Here is a 20,722-nt window from a genome sequence, read left to right on the forward strand (position 1 = left end):
TGAAAAAGCAGGAATATTATATATATATATATATATATATATATATATTGATATTTTTTTCTATAACAGTTATGATTTATATTTCTTTGACGACACTTTGAAATTATTATTACAATATAAATCATTCCTTATATATATTTTTGTTACAATATATATATATATAAAGCTTGCTTTTTCATATCAATTTAAATCCTAAAAAAAATATTTTTCATACTATTATCAAGACATTATTGATAACTTGTATTATGTAATTTCAATTTTATATTTTCAATCAGTATCGATTAATTTATATATGTTATTTTAATGAATTCACAATGTTCTTGCATGTCTTACCACACTATTAGCTTGTAAATATATATTATTAACCGATTAGTTTTTTTGTTATAAATAAACATACTTCCAAACAAATCTTGGATTTTATTAATTAACAAGTGTGTATGGCATCGTGCCTTAAGGCAAATTGCTGGAACTTCCCGTACCGTAATGAAATATTCGAGAAATTTTAAACGTTAATAACAAATACTGTAACTTTCATTATTTTTGCTATCTTGTTATATCTGAGCAAATCAAATGTAAATCATAAATCATAAATCAATTTATCTCCAGAACATTAACAATCGTCATTTCATTTTGATTTCAATTTCAAAAAAATAGTTGCGTAATTTACACAAAATTGAAAAATCGCTCCCGTAGAGTCACAGTCTAACCGCATTTGCAAATAATTCTATGCGACATTTTCACTTGTACTGTGCTTAGCTTGGCGGCATTTTCACATTTTTCAATAGTTTTAACACAAAATTGGAAAAGTCTCCATGCATAAACAGTCTAACTTGCATTTGGGTAAACATTTGTACCAGAGTGGCGCTTAGACTGTGCTTAGCCTGGGTAATTTTTTGAACTTCTAATCCAAAATTACAAAAATATTTTATGGAAAATAAAAAAAGGTGTAATAATTTTTTATCCTCAAAAGCAATTGTTTTGTCAACACAAGGAGAAAGTTTTTTTAGATCATTTCAAATCGGACGCTTAGTTCACTCAAAAACTGCCATTTTTTGCACATTTAGCTCTGTATCTCCGAACCGCTGGACCTGTCTTTGCCAAAACTAATAACCCTTCTTCCAATCATTACAAATTGAATGTTTGTTAGATCATTTAAATTCGATACTCCGTTCTCTCAAAAACTCGATTTCTATTTTCTGCACTCTTTGCCCCGTATCTCCAAAACGCTTGGATCTGCCTTTGCCAAAAACTATCAATACACGTCTCCCTATCAATAGGAATCGAATGTTTTTAAACCATTCAAATCGGTTGCTCCGTGCTCCCGAAATCGTCGACAAAAGATTGTATTCGCACATACATACATGAACACATACGTCTAATTTTTCACTCACCTCTTTTCCCAATGGTGAAATTACAGCAACTGTCCCGCAGGACAAAAAGTACATGCTGGTTCCAATGGAACCAGCTTTGACGATGACGTCATGGGTTAGGAAAATTTCTTGTTTTAGGTATCCAATAATATTTCCTGAAAAAGGTAAAATTATATTAGTCTACTATCATTATCTCATGCAAGTAGTTGTTTACGATACTATTTTAAAGTAGAGGGCAAAAGATAGATTTAAATCGGGCGACATTGACAAGTGTGTTTGTTTTTTTTTGGTTTTGAGCACTGTTATTTAGTTTAAAATATGTTAATATATTTTCTTTATAAATTGATTAAATAATGAGGCAATTGTTACGTAACACCTCTTTAACAATAAAAATAAATTATACTTGACTTCCAAAACTTTTGAAAAAAAAAGAACTAGTAGGGCGCATGGCATCGTGCCTTAAGGCAAATTGCTGGAACTTTCCGTATCACATTTTTTTTTAAGGGTTAACATTTTTGAAAAAAAATACTCTGAAAAAAATAGATTTTTGAGAAACCATAAATTTTTGACAAAAATTTCCTTTTTTTTGAAAAAAAGACTTTTTGAAGAAAAATTTATTTTGAAATATTTTGGAAATTCTGAACTTTTTTTCAAAGCAATCGTACTGCTTTAACTGCATAGAGAGGAAATATCGAAGCGCGTAAGCGCCGCGTCGCCGTCTAACGGATAAGCATTGGTACGGAACCATAGGAATGTAAACAAAATTTATACTTATTGTTAAAATCTCTATAAAATATCTGATAATTTGACGTGCATATGTCTAATGATCATTTTTGACCGCCAAATGGCATTTTTTTACTTTTTTTACTAGATCTCCGAAACCGCTAAACCTGCCTTCATAAAAATTTGATCAGTTCTTTATATTGTTAATATAGATAAAATGTTTTTTGAATTATTAAATCTGGAGTTCGGTTTTCTTAAAAACTGAGTTACTGATTGTGGCACTTTTTGCTCCGTATCTTCGAAACGGCTAGACCTGCCTTCGCCAAAAACTAATCAGCACGTCTCCTTATCAATACGAATCGAATGTTTTTTGAATTATTCAAATCGCTTCATCCGTGTTCCCGAAATCGTCGACGAAAATTTGTATCCGCACACACACATACACACATACATCCATTTTTTCTAAGGTATGCCAAAATGTTCAGAAACCTTTGAAACCTAAAGATATATAAAATTTTTCATTTTCGATTTTTTTTGCGATTACTATAACTTGCCCTACGGAAAGTTAAAAATTATCACAACTTTTTTATTTTCCATAAAATATTTTTGTAATTTTGGATTAAAAATTCAAATCATAAAATTATTCAGGCTAAGCACAGTCTAAGCGCCACTCTGGTACAAATGTTTACCCAAGTGCGTTTAGCCTGTTTATGTCTGGAGAACTTTTCCAATTTTGTGAAAACTATTGAAAAACGTGAAAATGCCGCCAAGTTAAGCGCAGTATAAGCGAAAATGTCGCACAGAATTATTTGCAAATACGTTTAGACTGTGACTATATGGGAGCACTTTTTCAATTTTGTGTAAATTAGGCAACTATTTTTTTTTTTAAATTTAATTCGAAATGAAATGACGATTGTTGGAGATAAATTGATTTATGATTTACATTTGATTTGCTCAGATATAACAAGATAGCAAAAATAATGAGAGTTACAGTATTTGCTGTAATAATATATTTGGAAACGTTTAAAATTCTCTAATATTTCATTACGGTACGGGAAGTTCCAACAATTTGCCTTAAGGCACGATGCCATACGACCCGCTAGTTTGCTTTAGAAATTATTTTAACACTCAATAAATAATAAATACTACCACTTTTTCACTTTTAATTTAATCATTAGCTTTTTATTTTTTTACTTTACTCTATCACTATCCTTTTTTTAATCCATATGAATTTAAAATTAAGAGTTCACCAAAAAACTTTGGAAAACAAAAAATGAAGCAAAGACTACTGAATACTTACTCTATTTTTTTTGTTACTATTCTTTTGGTTAATAATGAAAAATAATTTGGTTAAAAAAACTTGAGTTAGCAGACCCTATATTTTAAACTTAAGTATATTATACTTGAAGAATTTATAAAATAATATTCAAACAATCAAAAATTTACAATTTGTACTATTTACTTGTTAAAAGGCAACTATTTTTTTGAAATGGAATTCGAAATGAAATGACGATTGTTAATGTTCCTGGAGATAAATTGATTTATGATTTGAATTACATTTGATTTGCTCAGATATAACAAACAAGATAGCAAAAATAAAGAAAGTTACAGTATTTGTAATAATATATTTGAAAACGTTTAAAATTTCTCGAATAATTCATTACGGTACGGGAAGTTCCAGCAATTTGCCTTAAGGCACGATGCCATACACCACTAGTTAATTATTACCTATAACAGCTTTAGGAAGTCCTCGAAACAGCTCCACGTTACTAACAAGAGCTCTGCAACTGTGTAAAATTATTTCCTTGTGCAGATTTTCTGCAAAATCACCAAAAAATTACCACCAACACACAATAATCAAAATTTTACCCTCTTACCTGACAAAGTTGCCATGATGGCATGCTCATGAAAATAATATTTCTGGAACCTATATTCAAAATATGCCATTATTTTCTTCTGCACAACAACCGATAGATGTTTGTTTCTCATGAACTGTTTGAGTTGATTTAGCACTTCCACGTATTTGGCTTGGGAGGCGTCTATACCGATCATTATTTGGAGAATGATAACTGAAAATTTATTGGTTTTATTATAAAACATCTGCAGTTATGTGGTTTTGATTTATATTTACCAAAAACGTTCATGTGGTGTGCTGTTCCCCAAATTATGATGATGCAGCTCATGTATTTGTCGTACATGGAAGTTGAGGAAAATGCTGTAGAACCTCCTGAAAATAAAAAAAAATCAATGAATGGAACGAATGTACGACGAAGTATATATATATATATATATATATATATATATATATATATATATTAGGGTGGTCCTTAAAATGGTCATTTTCGAATTTCCTTGCTCCCAGGGGCTCAAATGGTTCCAAATAGATAAAAAACAATTCTCTGAAAGTTTTAGCTCTTAATATTAACGTTTAGATAGAGCGCAATTCAATCAAAGTTTTGTATGGAGATAGCATGAAAAAAATTTCAAAAATTTTAAAAATGTTTTTTAGATGTAATTTAGCGTACAAATGAATGAATAAGTAATATTTATTTGTTGCTAACTTACACCTAAAACATTTTTTTTTAATTTTCAAAATTTATTCCATGCTCTTTCCATACGAATTTTTATTGAATTGCGCTCTATCTAAACGTTAATATTAAGAGCTAAAACTTTCAGAGAATTGTTTTTTATCATTTTGGAACTATTTGAGCCCTTGGGAGCAAGGAAATTTGAAAACGACCATTTTAAGGACCACCCTAATATATATATATATATATATATATATATATATATAATAATACTATATCAACGAAAGCTGCTTCAAATCTAAAATAATGTTTAGGATTAAAATGAAATAATCTTAATCGTAGTAAATGAATTAAAAGAAAAGAAGTACCAATAAGAACATGAAGACCAAGAAAACCTTTAGCTTTAAAAAAAACTGATCCAAAGATTGTGTCTGCAATTGAAAAAGGAGCTTCTAAATATTCATATCATTAAAGTATAGAAAAATAAATTCCTAAAATAATTGTAACTAGTGGTGTATGGCATCGTGCCTTAACGCAAATTGCTCGAACTTCCCGTACCGTAATGAAATATTCGAGAAATTTTAAACGTTTCCAAATATATCATTACAAATACTGTAACTTTCATTATTTTTGCTATCTTGTTTGTTATATCTGAGCAAATCAAATGTAAATCATAAATAAATTAATTTATCTCTAGAACATTAACAATTGTCATTTCATTTCGAATTCAATTTCAAAAAAATTTGAAAGTTGCCTGATTTACACAAAATTGCACAAAAGTGCTCCCGTATAGTCACAGTCTAAACGCATTTGCAAATAATTCTGTGCGACATTTTCACTTATACTGTGCTTAGCTAGGCGGCATTTTCACATTTTTCAATAGTTTTTCACAAAATTAGAATCTACTCCAGTAGGTAAACAGTCTAAACGCACTTGGGTAAACATTTGTACCAGAGTGGCGCTTAGACTGTGCTTAGCCTGGGTGATTTTTTGAATTTTTAATCCAAAATTACAAAAATGTTTTATGGAAAATAAAAAAAAATAATACAAGCAGAAAGTTTTTCAGATCATTCAAATCGGACGCTTAGTTCACTCAAAAACTGCCATTTTTTGCACATTTAGCTCTGTATCTTCGAAATGGCAAAACCTGCCTTTGCCAAAAACTAATCACCTTTTCTCCCAATCATTACAAATTGAATGTTTTTTAGATCATTTTATTGTTTCTGAGTGATTTTTTTCTAATAAAAAGTGATGAGCTCATGAAATTAAAAATAAAATATTATAATATTTAAAGGAGGTCAAGTTAATCCTAATTCATTGAAAGGGGAAAATATTTTTTGAAAATATTCTCTGAAGAATGAAAAAAAGAATAGAACTTCTGAAATAATAAATAAAATTATTCCAGTTCGTAATCGCTTAGAAACAATTAATGAATGAACCCATTGGAATGATTATTTTCGACTAATATCTCGTCATCATTGAAATATAGTTAATAAAGTAATTATTATTCCTAATAATATTAAGGGTCACAACTTGTGTAACCGCCTAAAGAAGGTGATTTTTGGGAATTTATATTAAATAAAATACTTTATCAATCATTTCAAAATTTTAAGAATATATTTACACATGTTTTAAGAATACATAGTAAAATTTTTGAAAAAAAAAATTAAATATTTTTTAAGTTATCGTCAATCTCCAACGGCGCGACAAAAAAACGCCCTTCACTGCTGCAGTGACTCCGGCCTTCTACGTGGATGAAATTTAATAAAAAAATTCTCATTAAACTAGATAATATTGTCTGTAAAATGACTTACGATAAAAAAAAATCAAAAATTGACAAAATGGCGGCATTTTTTTAAAAAAAAGTCGAATTTTACCCAAAATTTTGGTCGTTTTTGGACTGCCAAAATTCGATTTTTGATCCGATCAAAAAATCGATAGTTCCTTTTACGGAGAACTATATATAGAACATGTAAAAAAAAATTGGTAGTGATCGGATCATTTGTTTTTGAGTAATCGCAGCAGCAAATTCGGAAAATGCTGTTTCGAGAAAAACGCGTTTAAAGATTAAATGATCGTTATACTATATATTAGATATATACTTGTTAAATGGCTGTAACTCAAAAACTATTTAAGATATCGATTTAAAATTTTGGTATGTTGTTTTTAAAGGTATAACCTATCGAAATATGGAAAAATCGCAAATTCGATTTCTTTTTTAAATTTCACACTAGTGAAATGCCTCTTAATGTATAATTAAATTGATGAAATCATGTAATTATACCTAATGTTAGACTTAAAGTTTTTAAAGCTCTAGTTAAAGGTCAAGGACTATAATAAACGAGGTGAAATGGATGATTTTGTGACATTAGTAAATTTCTCTAGAATAAAGAGTTCTTAAAACAGCAAATACATAGGATTGAATAATAGATACGGCAATTTCTAAAATTAATAAGATTAATTGAAAGAAACTTAAAATTCAAATTAATAGATAAAGAATTTCCTGTATTTCTTAGTAAAGTTAAAATTATGTTTGCTGTTAGTTTTGTACCTGTGAACAAAGACACTCCATGGTACATACAGAACACATATCTGCTCCATGTAGATACAGCAATGTTATCAGTCTCAATTTCATAGTTATTGAGCCAACTATCTTTGCTACCTTGTCTGTCAATTGTTTCAAAAAATTTGGGTATATAGTAGGTCAAACATCCTGCCCAATGGATGCTCAGCAAAGTACGTACCACCAATTTTGCAATTCTGGTTACTGTACTATCTTGAAACATAATCTAGATAAAGGACATATGATAAAGGACATATGATAAAGGACATATGATAAAGTCATGATATACAAAATAATTGGGTTTTATATCACCTGTACTATGTTGCCAAAATTCTTGAGCAACTGATGCATCCTAAAAATCATCAGTACATCCGTGCATTCGGCAAGCAAATTCAACAAACCTTGACCATCGGGTTGCAGATATACAATATGAAAGGGTGCAGATGTTATCAAATCCAACGTCAATCGACTTCGACTATAATCTCTGAAAAAAACCATTTAGGAAAATAGGGTCGAACCTCTGAATTTTTTTACTGTGCTCCAATTTGCATGAAATTTTGGTAAGGTGAATCTAACCCTTAAGTTCAAAAGTGAAAACAATAATAAATAAATAAGTGGACATTGAGCCGTTTTATCGCCAGATAACGTTATTAATATTAAAGGATATTATTAAGAAATATTTTTAATACATTTACCTTGCAATAAAATCATTTTCAACTCCGTGAAATCCCTATTACCCTTCGAATAACTACTTAATTGAAAAAAAAACACTTAAAAATAAATTTCGGTATGATATAATAAGAATTACGTATAAAGTAAATAGTATTTTATGTATTTTATACTCTTGATTATCAAATTTTTAACCCATTTTAGACCCTTGAAAACAACCCCTTGATAAAAAATTGTTTGAAAAAATTATTTTGAAATTGAAAGAAAATTAAGAAATTCAAAATGATATGAATGATATAACTATCCTTAAATGTACGTTTTTATTATAAATACGCATAAGCATATATATACGAGGTCTGTTCAAAAAGTTTTCGTAATTTTCGTTTTTTCAAAAAAATATTTATTTATTCGTCTACATTAATGTGGTCCCCTTCAAAGTAGTCCCCCCAGATATAATACACTTATGCCAGCGTTTTTTCCAATTTTCGAAGCACCCTTGATATTCACTTTTTGATATGTCCTTGAGCACTCTCAGCGATTCGGCCTTTATTTCTTCAATCGAGGAAAACCGCCGTCCTTTCATGGGTCTCTTCAACTTTGGGAATAGGAAAAAGTCACACGGAGCCATATCTGGTGATTTTTGCACTTTGCAACACTTTATTTCATTTTTTACGCAAAATTTAATACAAATTCTTTGACTTTTTCAATTCTTCCATTGTAAAAATCGCCGAGCTCAGAAAAACACGTCGAACCTTAGCGACTACCACAGACAAAGTAAACAGTGAATATAGCTGAAAATTTCATCATACTTTAGGGGCATGTATACCAACACAATAAAAAAAAATTTTTGACAATCAGACACTCCAGACCCGCGAAATTTAATTATTAGTAATTCCGGGTACTTTTTGAACAGACCATGTACAGTAGAACCTCGATTAACCGGACTAATTGTTGTCGGTGGGCATTCGGATAATCGAATGTATGAAGAATAAAGTTGTGTATTTATTAAAAATAACAATTACATACATATATATCAACATAAATCAATGTTTATTAAGAAATTAATACTTCTTTGTGCATGTAAGTACATGTTTTCTTCGGTTACATTACATACATGTACTAAATTGCAGTATTAATCGTTATTTTATTAGTTTTCGGGTCATAACTCCTTTAATTTCGACTCCATCACAATTTGTAATATACCATTTGAAAGGCTAATAAAAGGACTACAACTTTTTTCATCATAGTTTTATTCTCATTTTGAAACGGCAAAGGGTTAAAGGGCTCGAGAGAGACTCTGATTGCGCGTCCGCGCACTCTTTAAACAATCATAACTCTGTAAAAACAGTAATAAGCCAGAAAGATATAAAGAAAATAAGTTCGATTTTTAAAAAAATCGGAGAAAAAGGTTTTTATGAAATCGCGAATTTTCTGAAAATAGTTTGTACTAAAGTAGTGAATCTGCTAGAATCCATCAAGGTGTCTATAATGAAGTGAATTCTATATGGAATGTGAATTACTTTGATTCTGGTGGAAATGGCGCTCATTAAACCATAGGATTTAAAAGAAAAAAACATCGTATATGCTTCTTATTTGCATGATAGCTCACTCATTTTAGACGCAAAAAACTTGTAACATTTTAAAGCTTACATGGAGCACTATAAAACCCAATTTCACCGAAATGCATAAAATGTAAAACCTCGACACTATATGGCTTTAAATACAACAATTAAATCTTGAACGAGATAAAAAACGAGTTTGATCTTTCAAATCTTGCTTAATATTATTCCTAGAACGCTTTTTGAAACACCGATTTATTAAGATTTATATTGACATTATTTTGTCCATTGCATGATTTTTGTTAAAATGTATATTTTAGGAGATATTTGCAAAAAAACGAAGAAAAACGCTGAAAATATATGAATCTTTAGTGGCCAGTAACTTGAAAAGTATTAGTTGAAAAGCTATAGAAGACATATGTTCTTATAATTAGTTTGATCGATATACGACGTTATTTTGAGAAAATGTAATTACACAATTGAGAAGGGGTGTCATATGAATTGTTTTCACTTTTGAACTTGAGGATAAGATGGACCTAATTCCAAAATTTTATGCAAATTGGAGCACAGTAAAAAAATTCAGACCCAAAACGCTCCATTGACTGGAGTAATTATTACTACTATCTTTTACAACTTACGAGGCTATTTCTTTGGCGTCCAAAGACACAAATTTGGTGGCATGATGTTGTATTCCTGTGTTGAAGCTGATGACAATGTCCAGGATCAGGATGAAATCATTTATGGTATAAACTACATACATGAAATCGACTGTTGAGGCTCCCCTGAGGTACTCCAGATTGTAAAAGGCGAGCATAAAGGGCGCCAAAGTTAGGGACATTAGGAGGACTACGAAGATTATCATCTCCCCAGATTAACCTGGAGGAGGAAATTGACTTTGGTAAAGGAATTTATGAGAAAACTAGCAATTTCGATTATTATTTACCTGAATCTACTAAATGGATGGATGATGTACCAGTATTTGGAGTTGACATGTCTGGTTATTTCTCTTGTCAAGGCAGCTTGACTTCTGTAGTGGAGTTTTGTTTCGGGATGTCTTGCTAAATTGTAAAAGACTATTATTTAAATATCAGCAAACTTTTAAGGTATCTAACATGTCAAAAATATTTATAATTTTCTCGTGCATTTCAAAGGGATATTCTAGTGTAGAGCGATGAATTTTAGGTCATTTTTAAAGTGTGGTACAAGAAAGCTATGAATGTTTTTACTATCCATTTTTTTTTACCACTTGTTTATTAATAACATTAAAATACAATACAAAAATTAACTAGTGGTGTATGGCATCGTGCCTTAAGGCAAATTGCTGGAACTTCCCGTACCGTAATGAAATGTTCGAAAAATTTTAAACGTTAATAACAAATAGTGTAACTTTAATTATTTTTGCTATCTTATTAAATGTAAATCATAAATCAATTTATCTCCAATACATTAACAATTGTCATTTCATTTCGAATTCAATTTCCAAAAAAAAATAGTTGCCTAATTTGCACAAAATTGAAAAATTGCTCCAGTATAGTCACAGTCTAAACGCATTTGCAAATAATTCTGTGCGACATTTTCACTTACACCGTGCTTAGCTTGGCGGCATTTTCACATTTTTCAATAGTTTTCTCACAAAATTGGAAAAGTGCTCCGGTACATAAACAGTCTGAACGCACTTGGGTAAACATTTGTACCAGAGTGGCGCTTAGACTGTGCTTAGCCTGGGTGATTTTTTGAATTTTTAATCCAAAATTACAAAAATATTTTATGGAAAATAAAAAAGATGTTAGATTTTTTTTATCCTCAAAAGCAGTTGTTTTGTCAATACAAGCAGTGACTCTCAGTTCACTCAAAAACTGCAACTTTTTGCATATTTAGCTCTGTATCTTCGAAATGGCGAGACCTGCCTTTGTCAAATTTTCCCGGGTCCAAATTTCATTTATTAGTTAATAGAGTTTCTTTTCTTTTAAAGTTTCTTAAAACTCCTTTGTCATTTTACAAATCTTCAGGTTGCTCGTCAGTAGAGTCCCTTTTTCCTATTTGTATTTTCATTTGTTCGTCAGTAGGGTCCCTTTCTCCCAATATTTTTATTTGCTTGTCAGTAGAGTCCCTTTTTCATACAAATTTTCATTTGCTCGTCAGTAGAGTCCCTTTTTCTAATATTATAATTTGCTTGTCAGTAAAGTCCCCTTTTCTTACAAATTTTAATTTGCTCGTCAGTAGGGTCCCTTTCTCCCAATATTTTTATTTACTCGTCAGTAGAGTCCTTTTTTCTAATATTTTCATTATGCTTGTCAGTATAGTCCCTTTTTCTTTCAATACGTTTTAAGCAAAATTTTGCTTGCCAGTAAAGTCATTTTTTCTAATATTTTTAATTGCTCGTCAGTAGAATTCTTCTCCCAACCATTACTAATTGAATGTTTTCTAGATCATTCAAATCGGATACTCTGTTCTTTTCAAAACTCGATATGCATTTTCTGCACTCTTTGCTCCATATCTCCGTAACGGCTGGACCTGCCTTTTGCCAAAAACTAATCAGCACATCTCCCTATCAATAGGCATCGAATGGTAAATGAATCATTCAAATCGGTTGATCCATGCGCCCGAAAATGTGGACGAAAAAATGCGGACATACAAAACACTCCCTATGGTTGCGAGACCAAAGCTCGTACCCTAGCGCCACGGATCTAACTTTGCCAAATCTTAACATAATCGAACCGGATTTTTTTTGTACAAAAACTCTTGAAAAAATTAAACATATGAAAAAACTAACCAAAGTGATTTCTTGTTAACTGTTGGATTTTAGAAAGCAAATCCAGTAAAAGTGATATTTTTTCAACATTGTTTTGACTTTTTGATGTTATTGCAGCAATGTAAAGGTTCTTTTTTAACTCGACATCATATTTAAAAGTAAAAATCAGACACACACATCCATTTAGTTTCTGAAGTATGCCTTAAAAATGTTTAGAAACCTTCAAAACGTCGAGAAATGCAAAAATTTTTAATTTCGGTTTTTGGCCCATTACTATAACTACCCTATGGGAAGTTAATAAAAATTTTATCTTTCTACTTACTGTTAAGTATGACATTTTTCTGGATAAACCTTCTAAATTTCTGCCCAAAACTGGCACTTGGCGACAAAGGAGGAAGACCATCGTCTCCAGATTTACTTCTCTTTTTCAAATCACAAACATGATAATCGAAAGAAAACTTATTTGTTTTTATGTCTATGGAATCTGATCGAGATCTCTTTCTTCTCACCATTGTAAAAATCAATTCTCAATGATAATTGACATTTGGGAAAAAAACAATTGAACTTGAATTTTCTATTATGTAGTTATTACCATGTCAGTTATTAAGTTCAATGTTGCAGGAAAAGTTACCTGTCCAACTTTTGCACATGTCGACTACGTTTGTGATTATTTGAGAAGGAATTTGCCCAGTTTTTCTTACCAGAGGATTGTTAAGAGGGATGATGTGTGGAATGTAAGAAAATATATTTCCTCATCTCAATTTTTACTAATTGATTTCTTTTATTTTATTACCAGAGTTACTTAACCGAACTCAACAAGCAATACGGTTGGCATCATCTAGAGTCACCATTAATATGGATCGAATACGGAATTTCTGATGATATTCTGGAGCAGATGGTAGAAGCAGGAATTGAAATACCTGCTCCAAAAGCACATTACTTGGGAAAAGCTTCAGATTTCTGGGAATATTGCTGCGAATACTACGCCTTGCATTCTGTTTTGTCACCTTCGGAACTTAAATGTTTGGTTCAGGACAACTTGAAGGTAGTAAAATATATTGGGGAAATTTTTTGGGGAATTTATAGCAAGAAGGTTGCCATAGAAGATCTGGTATCAAAAAATTATTGCCAGATGTTAAGTTTTAGTGCTGGTGACGTTTTGCACACACCAGCTCCTTAAACTGGTTTTTATTTTGCATCTGGTGTATTTGATTTTTTTTTCTCTTAGCATTTGTGTGATGCAGAAGAAGTAGAAAAAGACACCACTCTGAATGCCAACAAAAGACGAATCTGTATCGTGGGTGCCAACAATGATATAATTTTTTATCTGGCCAGAAATTTGCTGGAATTGCCCGAAATCGATCTGAGGGAACCAACAGAGGTACTTTAGATTGATTGATAAACAATATTAGTTTATTTATTAAAATATTTTCCAGATTCTGCTTTTTGACAACATATGCACTGTTGATGAACTAAATTCCCTGGCTGATTATTTGGATCCTGGAGTGTCTGATGAATATGCAGTTTCGAAAACAGGTAATAATAGAAATTTTAGATTTAGGTATTTTTTTAATAAAATGAGCAAAATTGTCTAAAAAAATTCCAATTTTATTTTAGGCAAAGGGGTGAAAGAGAGACGGGTCAAAGTTGCAAGTATTTTCGACACCACGTTTTTGGAAACTTGTCATATTCTTATTGTTTTGAATGGAACTGATAAGTAAGTATAATAATAAAAAATTTGATATTGTTGAGTTTGTAGTAACACGTGCGGCTTTATTACATGATTTTACTGAATTGCAAATTTATAGCTGTTTTTGTAAGAAACATGTGTGACTTTATATTTTTATAATTTAGTACACATATCAGGAAATAATATACTAAAATTTTGTAACTCTAGTATAACGTTTTATATTTTTAAATATTTTTCAAAATACTCATCAAACCGTGGACTTGCAACTATTGGAAACTAGATATGCAAGAGTACATTTGTTTACAAATTTGCACATTTATAGATTTTTTTGTTACAAACATATGTGATTTTATGTTTTTATAATTGAGTACATATATTAGGTAAAAACATACTAAAATTTCATAGCTCTAGTATAATATTGTATATTTTTAAAACATTTTTCAAAAGTACTTCTCGTATCATATCCAACCGTCGATTCGCAACTAATAAAAATAGAGTATGAAAGTGTGCATTGCAATTTTTTAGTTTCTTCTGTTAGAAACATGTTTGATTTTATATTTTTATAATTCAGTGCACATATTAAGAAATAACATACTATAATTTTATAACTGTATTACAACGCTTTATATTTTTGAAATATATTTTAAGCCGTCAATTTGTTTACATCAAAACGTTTACCAACGTTTTTGTATATACGTGTAAATAAAACTACAAACAAAACTACTTACTACAATTTAATCATAATTAAATAATATTCACGTAAAACATTCTTTTAAACGTGATTAAACATCATCTGAAATTTTTTTTGACATTTGACGTATTAGCCACCGTTCATTGTTTTATTCAAATTACGCTTCTACAAAATTGTTCAAATTAAAAATGTAAAGTTTGTACGCGATTTTGAAATAATATCTCACCTTTCCGACAACCTACTGATTAGCACGAGTTTTTCAAGACTAAGAGTGGCCAAATCGGTTTAGCCGTTTTCGAGTTTTAGCGGATCATTTTTATATATAAGATAATTAGTTTCTATAATATTTTTTTTATCTTTAAGAAATTCCCACGAGGACATCGAATCCTGGATGCTTAGGAACAAATTGGAAATGCAAGATCTTGCAGAACGACTAAACGCTGTGGTATAAATTTTTCCCAAAATTTTGACTTACATAAGAAAAAACTTTTTTTTTTAATTACAATATTTATTACATCTGTTAAATAATCAACATCTAGCAATATTGATAAATAATAACATAAATTTAAATAAATAAGTAAGAGTGCGAAGGATAGAATTTACATGAAAATAATATCCCTAGTATGATGATTTAATATAAAATAAAAGCAAATAATAATAAAAATAAAATTAATAAATAATATAAATAAAATTTCTGAATAATTAAATAATACTAGAAAAACAATAAAATATCACAAGATAACAATAATAGGAATAGTGAGATAATAATAATAATAATATTACTGATTTAAAATTTCTTTTTTTACCCAGGGTTCTTACGATATCCGTATAATATTTCCAGTGGGCCTTGGATGTGGCCCTGTTTGCGCAAATGCAAATCTTTTGGCATCTTTGGCCAGGACTTATCGACCTAAGAATATTGTCGTTGCCAGTGCTAGTTTAGGTAAAGGAAATAAAACCTCACAAAATTGGCCTGTATATTTATATTTATATTTATAAATAAATAATATATATATATATATATATATATATATTTATATTTATATTTATAAATATATATATATATATATATATATATATATATATTTATATTTATATTTATATTACGGATACAGGATTAAATTTAGAAATTACAGAAAATAAATTATCTTAATTGAATTAATTACAGTAAAATACAACAACTAGAAAACAATATTAAGCCTAACGTTAGTATTATCTAATACAATAATTTGAAGAAAAAAATGTTATAATATTGAAATAGTTTATTTAAGTCTTGTAGATCTTAAGATTCTTCTTATGGTAAAAAAAATCCTTTAAATATCCGTTATGCAATTTTTATTTAAGTCTCATATCTGGAAAATAAAAATTAAGAGCAGTATCAAAAAAGAATATAATATGAAAATAAATAGTAATGATAAAATACTTAGGGTAGAAAAATGTTAAAATAATTTGGAATAAAAAATAAAGAAGGTATGGAAAAGGGAAAAAATAATTGTAACTGTTGGAAAAAAAGTATCAATTATTATCAGTAGGCATTTCACTAAACTCAGAAGTATCATAGAAACTTTGGGCTTTTAAAAGTTTAACAATAGTATTATGAAATTGACGATCATTCAATTTCCTAACATGTAGTGGAAGTAGATTAAAAAGCTGTATTCCTCTTCCGTCTATGGTATTGAATTATGTTTCAAGTTTAAAAGTTGATTCTTTTATAGTCAAATTTCTTGTTTTATAATAGGAATTCAACATGGAGGATAGGTTGAAGCGTTCAGGATTATTCTTTATGAATGACAACGTAATTAGTAAAATTATCCAAGGAACAAATTGCTTATAAAGCTCACATTATGTTATTTTACATCCACATAAGTACAGTTTAAATAGATATGGAAGTAATCATTTCGAATATATACAGTACAATCTATTTACAATACAAATTTTTTATTAAAATACCATAAGGAGTTTTGTAGCTATATGGTCCATGACATTTATATTTTTAGAGTTTGACAAATGTCACAGTTCACAGAAGAATGGAAAGTATCAGCAATACGAACTTGCATTATATTACATGATTTCATCATCCGAATAGGCTTTCTAATGCATAGAAAGAAGTTTTTCCAGCATTCCAATTTGCAATGAAAAAGCTAAAATAGTTAAACATGTCCCACATGATAATAATATAATTTTTACAGAATTTTTCTTATGTTGTTTAGATACTAATGCTGTTATTCATCGGGTTAAATTGTCGGAAAAGATTCCTACATGAGGACAAAGAACTGAGGGAAAAAATTATTCTTAATGCTCTTTTCTGTATTTTGAATATATTAGGTTGTCAAATATCTCCCTTCCGCCTTTTTGTGTTATAAACCAAGAGCAAAAAAGCGGAAGGGAGATATTTGACAACCTAATATCCTTTAAGGATGTCGAGAATCCCCAGCTCGCCAATAGAAATTAGAATAATAAATTGAAAGAAGGCAATTTAAACTAACTTTTGATTTTAGAATCCTCAACATGAAACAGGTTTTAATTAACTTAGGTACAAGTATGGAATGAATATGAATGTCCCAGAAATTTAGAGACTGAGGATAATTCAAATTGAATCCTATTGATTAGGGAATGCAATACCGGTATACCGAATTACCGGCAAACTGCCCGAATTTTCACCGGTATTTATCCCAAAAATACCGGTATTTTCGACATTTTTACATAAGCGCTATTTGATACATAATACACTAAAGTTTAAATTTCTCGGAACAAATTTATCTTTAAATTCCATAATCGCATAAACAGCTATATCTTCAAGTGATTATATATGTTAAACAAATGTCAAATTTTATCTCAACTTGTCATTAAACTGAATATTTATTGCTTTACTAAGGGCTTCATATCGTGTTACAATAAATAGAATTGGACTGATAGATAATGAAGTTTGTTTCATCTTATGTAAAAATGTAACGATTTTTTTAAGTGATATTTGCGCCGAAATATTTTATATCATACAGACTACCTCTGTGTAATCTTTATTTTTTTCTAAGTCTATACATAATAATTATGATAATTACTAAATATTTTTGCTTTTTAATGCAATTATAAAATATTATTTTTTGAAAACGTTTCGAAGTTTGAAAATGCTATAGAAGCATCATATTGTTTTAAATAACAATACTCAACAATTATAGTAACTTATTATTTATCTTGACAAAGTATCCGATCTTAAATTAATGCAGAAAATTATTTTTTTAAAACATTGGAGATTCTGCTAATTTAACACATCGGATACAGATAATACAGCTTATTATAATAATGTAATATGATCTTTTATGATTATTTGGTCTTTCTTACTCATAAGTTTGTTTTTGGTGAAAAGTACTCAATATACTCGATAGTGATAATGAATTAATTAAATTGGATATAATTTTGTTAAATTATTATTTAAAAAAATAAACTCATTGTTTTATTTTATTGTTTTTATTTTTTAGTTGAATATAGTTGTAGTTGTATATACATTTTTTTATATTTGTACTAGTAACTTTCAATTTTGTCTACGTTTGTTTAAGATAATAAAAATACCGGTAATATACCGGTATTCCGGTTTTAAAATGAAAAATTACCGAAATACCGGTATTGAAATTTTCCATCGGTATTGCATTCCCTACTATTGATAGTTAAAGAATTGATCTAATGACTTATCCTATTTACTGTTCGAAAAGACATAATTTGGATTTTGTCATTATTAAGCAGAAGATTATTAGAATTGAACCAATTCGAAATTGAATTTATATAAATAGATTTAATTTATTATTCACTTCTTCTGAAAAATTGCTTTTTATAATCACAAAAAGAATAAGTTTACAGAGATCTGTACAATTTGGCAGATCGTTTATGTAGATGATAAATAATAATGGTCCGAGAATTTAATATAACACTTTACTTTTTATTTTAGGCCTAAATGCTCTGCCAATATTGGCAGAGGCTGCCAATGTTGCCATAACTGATGTGTCTTTGCCTCCAGTTTGGGGAAGTGCCTCTTCACCAAAGACCGGAGGCGGATTTGTGGATTGTTATCAGGCCATACATCATTTCACCAGGTCAGAATTTTATTTTTTACCAAAACACGTAATTATGCATGCCGAATTTGAAATGTGCTTGAAAATCCCTATCGTTTGATGGGTCACATGCAAAAACGTCTTTGACAATTGTCCCGTGACAAGTTGCTGTTCAGTCATTCGACTTATAATCCTCTATATATGTAAAAATAAGTCGGGTTTTCCTTCCTGATGAAATAACTTCAGAACGCACGAACCGATTTCGACAATTTTGCATTCGTTGGAAAGGTCTCGGGCTCCGCGAGGTTTATAGCTAAGAAAATTAGTGGTGCATGGCATCGTGCCCTAATGCAAATTGCTGGAACTTTACGCACCAAATTAAAAATTCGAATAATGACATTAGTGAGAATTATCAGAATTATGCTTGGTTAAGTCAACGAGCAATTCTTGCCGCAAAGAATAATGATGTACACGCACTGAATTTCACCATTCAATCAAAAATTGCTGGCGATTTGGTGACATACCAATGATTCCGGCTGGTCTTCCGTTTGACTTCAAACTATTGCAATTTCCAGTTCGCAATAACAAGTCGAGAGGCCAATCGCTTAGTGTTTGCGGGATAAATTTCAAATAGATTATTTAAAAAATCATTGTTTTCCACATGGGCAGTTATACGTTGCCCGTTCACGAGTTGGAAAACCATCCGCTCTGTTTGTGTTAACGTCAGACCGAAAAACAAAAAATGTGGTTTACCAAAGAGCACTTCAATGAAACGGATAATTTGCGGATTCACTTTCATTTACATAGAGAAGTTCAACTAGAAAACACTTCATTTTTGTAATCGAAATAAATTCATTACTGTTGTATAATAAAATCAAATTTTTCCTTTTCAAATATAAAACAAACAAAAAATTTCTTCATCTTTCTCACGAAAACATCTGGTGGCGAAACGGATTTCGTCGGGTTTGCTAGTCGTATTATAATTATTTAGGGTTATAAATACAGTCAAATAAGATTCTTAACACCTTCACAAGACTATAAATAATTAATTTAATTAATTATTTAATCTATAATACTTAGATTTACCCCGAATGAACGTGCAAGTCGAGCCAAACCAAATTCGACTTTACCCTTGGGCGATTATTGCAGGGATGAACGTCCTATAGCCTACAGGATTCACAATGTTCCTGATCTTTACAGGAAGATTCTGGATTATTCGGTACATCAATAGGTCAATCTATCATCTAACAAGTTTATTAAAATGTTTGTTGTGGTAGGTCAAAAACGAGCAGCAAGTCAACTTTAACACGGTGAAGGCTGTTGTGGATTTGTTGCAATTGTGGTACGGAATTTATGATGGTGAAGTTATTTCTGCTGGAATTGTCTCCAATGGTGAGATAATAGACTTAGTTTGTAGTTTGTATTGTATTGGCACCAGGTCTTTTTACTCTTGATTTTTGCCCTAAATCTACTCCTCCTTTCCCTAATTTTTCCTTTCCCTCAAGGTACCTTCGGTCTCCCAGAAGGTCTAATGTTTTCCCAACCAGCTTTTTTGGAAAACGAAGACTGGCTTCCTTGTGAAGAGATATCCTTGCCAAATTTAGATCCTGGAATTACTGTGAATGATCTTGCAACATGCAGTTTGTGGACGCACAAGACCTACATGGAGGAAAAGGTTGAGATAAAAATATTCCTAATAATAATAAAAAATATTCATTCATGATTGTGGTATTAATCATGTTTGTGGTCACAGGTTGTCGAAAAAAAAGTGGAAACCGTGAAGAAAATTCTGAAGGCCAAGAATTATTGTTCTTTGAGTTATCCTGGCATTTTGAAAGATGATTGATGAATATAATAAAGGATTTATTTGGTTTTTATTGGTGGTGAGCTTGCTGAAACTTTGGGAATTGGGCCAATTTTTGGGTTTGTAGTTGGTTTTTGCTGAATTTTTGTTAGATTTTGGAAGAATTTAGTGTAGTTTTTGTTTGTCTAAACACTTGTCCTAACAAGTTGTTGTAACTGAAGTTATTATTAAAATAATGATAAAACTACACAAGGAATGTTTTGTAGGTGTTCACGGTTATGAAAATTCTGGGGCTTGTAGTTTCTTTTTGGTAAATTGTACAACAAAATG

General features: G+C 30.1%; 1 protein-coding gene across 1 annotated transcript; it reads left to right on the forward strand.

The window, feature by feature from the left end:
- Nucleotides 1–12,757: 12,757 nt before the first annotated feature.
- On the forward strand, nucleotides 12,758–20,434 carry LOC113389771 (putative malate dehydrogenase 1B). The gene is made up of 12 exons (XM_026626778.1): nucleotides 12,758–12,898; nucleotides 12,961–13,209; nucleotides 13,393–13,545; nucleotides 13,601–13,700; nucleotides 13,782–13,881; nucleotides 14,909–14,990; nucleotides 15,356–15,488; nucleotides 18,486–18,630; nucleotides 19,669–19,807; nucleotides 19,866–19,980; nucleotides 20,094–20,263; nucleotides 20,342–20,434. The coding sequence occupies exons 1-12, from the start codon at nucleotides 12,758–12,760 to the stop codon at nucleotides 20,432–20,434; spliced, it is 1,620 nt and encodes a 539-aa protein (XP_026482563.1).
- The last annotated feature ends 288 nt before the right edge of the window (nucleotides 20,435–20,722 follow it).

The sequence above is a fragment of the Ctenocephalides felis genome, unplaced genomic scaffold (genome assembly GCF_003426905.1).
Source record: "Ctenocephalides felis isolate EL2017-DRISC unplaced genomic scaffold, ASM342690v1 CF-g0.4_SCAFFOLD_03573, whole genome shotgun sequence".
Lineage (NCBI taxonomy): Eukaryota > Metazoa > Arthropoda > Insecta > Siphonaptera > Pulicidae > Ctenocephalides > Ctenocephalides felis.

Bases quoted from the DNA above. Each gene is read 5' to 3' on its own strand.
- LOC113389771 (XM_026626778.1), top strand. From the start codon at position 12,758: ATGTCAGTTATTAAGTTCAATGTTGCAGGAAAAGTTACCTGTCCAACT. The intron at 12,899-12,960 runs GTAAGAAAATAT...TTTTATTACCAG, and splicing joins AGAGGGATGATGTGTGGAAT to AGTTACTTAACCGAACTCAA. The intron at 19,981-20,093 runs GTGAGATAATAG...CTTTCCCTCAAG, and splicing joins TGCTGGAATTGTCTCCAATG to GTACCTTCGGTCTCCCAGAA.